Source organism: Apodemus sylvaticus, chromosome 2, assembly GCF_947179515.1.
Source record: "Apodemus sylvaticus chromosome 2, mApoSyl1.1, whole genome shotgun sequence".
Lineage (NCBI taxonomy): Eukaryota > Metazoa > Chordata > Mammalia > Rodentia > Muridae > Apodemus > Apodemus sylvaticus.
This window is the reverse complement of record NC_067473.1, coordinates 116165724-116169136: the sequence shown is the minus strand read 5'-3', so window position 1 is coordinate 116169136 and position 3413 is coordinate 116165724. Positions and strand designations below refer to the sequence as shown.

The following is a 3413-nucleotide window of genomic DNA, read 5'->3' as shown; positions in this document are numbered from 1 at the left end:
GATGTTGGCCTCAGGTTATGTTTGTGTACCTCAGGCTGTTTGATCTCTCTGGTGTCCAAGAACCAAGATGGAGGCGAGACTCTCGTAACTGACTGGTGGGAGGCAGAGTTCTGAAGTGGCTTCTGTGCAGTGAAAGGCGCCGTAAATCCGACACTGCTTGCAGCCGGGCTGGCCAGCGATGGCCAGTGGTCATGGGCACAGGGCCTGCCTGGAACCTGTCACCTTGGTTCCACTGCTGATGGCCCTTCCTCTGGACCAGCCACTGCTGCTGTTGCAGCTGCTGCTGCCGCCCGATAATCCCTCTCTCTGTTTCTTTTAAGGGTCCATGCTTCATGCACTTGAAGCTCTCTCTTCCCTCCCTCCCACAGTTCTCCCCCATCCTCATGTTCCCTGCTCTATGTAGGACGTCATTCTTCTTAAATTATGAGCATATTATTCAAGCTGCTCCTTAGTCCTGCTCAGGGGAATCTCTGGTTCTTTCCTTTTGACTAGAGAAGAGGCATCACTGATGGCAAGAGGCTAACTAAGCTCTCTTAGAGCCTTGATCTAAAGTCCTCCCCAGAAACCATCACTGCATCTCATCTGCTCCAACATTCTCTGCTTTTATTATTATTTTTTTTCAAGTGTTGAAGGCTTCTCCCTGTCCTTCAAGTCACAAAACTCCTGAGAATCTTCTTCACTATGAGACTCCACCAAGGCTGCCTTCTCATGGTCCATCTCTTCCATGATGTAGCAGCATATATCATGATCCTGTGCTGCACCTGCCAATCCTGTCTCTGCGGGCCTATGTCTACTCCCTGGACCATGCCCAAAAGCTCCCCAACGTTGCCATGTGATGACTCCTGAGGAGCTTCTGTGACAGAAGCTTCTGCCCTCCTTGTGTGTCTCCTGAGAGGCCACTGACCCAGCCTACAGTATGCCCAAGTTAAGAGCAGCAAACAAGTGCTAGGTTACACATGTCATGACCCTGTGCAGGGCACCATGAGTAGAGACAGAGGGTCCTCACTGATGTGTAGGTCAGTACTGGGGGCAAAGAATGTCCATCTCCTCCATCTTACAAAGAAAGGTGCTCCTCTGCCACTCTTGCCTGGTTTGTTGGAGAACTTCCTCTGATAATGTGTGTGAAGAGTATGATGTCTTGGTTCTGAACGGCTGCCAAGTTCACTCCACTGCTCACTGTACAGCCTGTTGTCTACACCAAAGCACTGCAGGAGGTGAAAAGTATACATTCAGCAAAGCAGTTGCATCACCATGGTCACAGAGTGATATCATGAATGATGGTTCAGAGGGGAGAAAGGAAGTCAGGTTGGACCATCAGAATCCATTGGCCCAGGGCCAACCACAGCTTAGAGAGGAGGAGAAGCCCTGCTTGTCCAGAGCACAGGCCTCTGCCAAGAGGTATGTGACAATGTCAGTGACTAGGCTGGAAAGCAGAGGTGGCAAAGCACCCTGGGAGTGAGAGGTTATGATATGAAAGGGATGGAAAGGAAGGAGCAGCTTCTGTAGAGATGAGGCACCAAGGGCCAGCCAGAACCAGCTTCCCTCCAGGCTAATCCTGTGGTGATCCAGAGATAAATAAGGCTTCCCTCCCATGGCACATGTCAGCTCTTGACTCTTGGTTTATGATTGCCCAGGAGTCAGCCAATGAAGTGCCAGGCCAGGTCTGTGACCTAGAGATTCACCAGGCACTGGTAGGTTTTCCTGGATGTCATCAGAGACAAAGGCCATCCTGGACACTTGGATTTGTGGTACTAGGTGAGAGGACGGAGAGGTGAGACTTGGTTGTCTATAGGTCTGGAGTCCCACAACCTTCTTGAAGACCTGTGGGTGGAGAGTTTTTGCATTGGTCCTTTGCTTTAATGTAGACTGAATCTGTCCAGTTGCTGGAAAGAGGATTTGCTGACACTGCACCTGGAACACAGAAGTTTTCAGTGTCTGGACCCTGAAGAGGAAGCAGAAGATCTCAGAAGAGCACAACTTCCCACAGTGTGCCACCTCAGTGCCCAAAGGTCAGAGAACTTGTAACTGGGGAAGGAGGATCACAGGGAGGGCTCTACACACAGGTGCCTTTATTAAATCTACAAAGCCACCTAGAAATCAGGTGTTGTTGTGCCATGGGCTACAGGGGATGACACACAGGCTCAGAGAAGTCATAGGACATGTCCGGGGAACACACGGCTAGAAGAGGGAGGAAATGGGGTCATTAGGTGAGGATGACCTGACACTTCTCCCAGCACTACGGTCCTGCTTCCTCATGGGTGTCAACAGAGGCACACCTGTGAGTGCCCTCTCCTTGGCTTCTGAGAGTCTGGGAGGGAATTGGGGGCTGACCTGGCTTCCTCTATTTCCTGCAGGGCTCAGGGAAGCTGTGCAGGAAGGTCTGGATGTCCCTTGTGATCACTGATATTTGAGAGCTCAAAGTCTCCTCATGGCTCCTTATCACATTCGACAGTACCAGGAGAGGGACCACAAAAGGGTCCTGGAATTGTTCTCCAGGGGCATGAAGGAGCTTGTCCCTGCCGCCTTCTACCATATGCTGACACTGCCTCATTCTCTCCTGCTCTTACCCGGGGTGCCTGTGACCATGGTGCTGGTGTCTGGCTCCTGGCTCCTGGCTACAGTAAGCAGCTTGCTTCTTCTCCTTTGCCTGTGGCTCATTTTCTGGGTTTCCTGCAGAAATTTTGTGGCTAGAAATTTGCAGGCAGACCTGGCTGACATCACCAAGTCTTACCTAGATGTCCATGGCTCCTTCTGGGTGGCTGAGTCTGGAGAACAGGTAGTGGGCATGGTGGGTGCTTGTCCAGTCAAGGACCCTCCATTAGGGAGGAAGCAGCTGCAGCTCTTTCGCCTGTCTGTGTCATCACAGCACCGAGGACAGGGGATAGCGAAGGCACTGGTCAGAACTGTCCTCCAGTTTGCACAGGACCAGGGCTACAGTGATGTTGTCCTTGAGACTGGCAGTGTGCAGTATAGCGCTCTTGCTCTCTACCAGGCCATGGGCTTCCAGAAGACAGGCCAGTACTTCGTCAGCATAACCAAGAGGTTAATGGGTCTCTCTATCCTTCATTTCACCTACTCTCTCCCTTTTGCTTGGGGACCAGGGTATAGCGGGAAATATTTTTTAAAAAAAGGCCCCACCCCACAGTAGTGCTGGCTACAGTCTGACCCCAGATGTCTCACTTTCTCCATGTCTATACCCCTGTAGTGACCGCCGATCTCGAGGTTCTCTTGCTGGGGATTGTAACCTGGTAAAATCAAAATTCTAGAGGCTTGTGATTTATCAGTCAGATTTATATTATAAATGCTCAACCCACAACACGACCCCATGATGAACTCAAAACTCAGTTGAAGGAAATACAAGCTACACACCTAGATGGACAAATACACCCTGTTTATTATTTAATCATCTATCT

The 3413-nt window shown here is 50.6% G+C and overlaps 1 protein-coding gene across 1 annotated transcript; it reads left to right on the top strand.

Annotated features, from left to right (window-relative positions):
* Window positions 1–1917: 1917 nt before the first annotated feature.
* Window positions 1918–3148, top strand: LOC127678043 (N-acetyltransferase family 8 member 2). Its single transcript, XM_052172875.1, has 2 exons — window positions 1918–2009; window positions 2355–3148. Exon 2 carries the CDS (start codon window positions 2429–2431, stop codon window positions 3146–3148), a length of 720 nt encoding a protein of 239 aa, XP_052028835.1. The 5' UTR covers window positions 1918–2009; window positions 2355–2428.
* The last annotated feature ends 265 nt before the right edge of the window (window positions 3149–3413 follow it).

What these genes read in the sequence shown, in the direction of transcription:
- LOC127678043 (XM_052172875.1), top strand. Translation starts at nt 2,429, where the DNA reads ATGGCTCCTTATCACATTCGACAGTACCAGGAGAGGGACCACAAAAGG.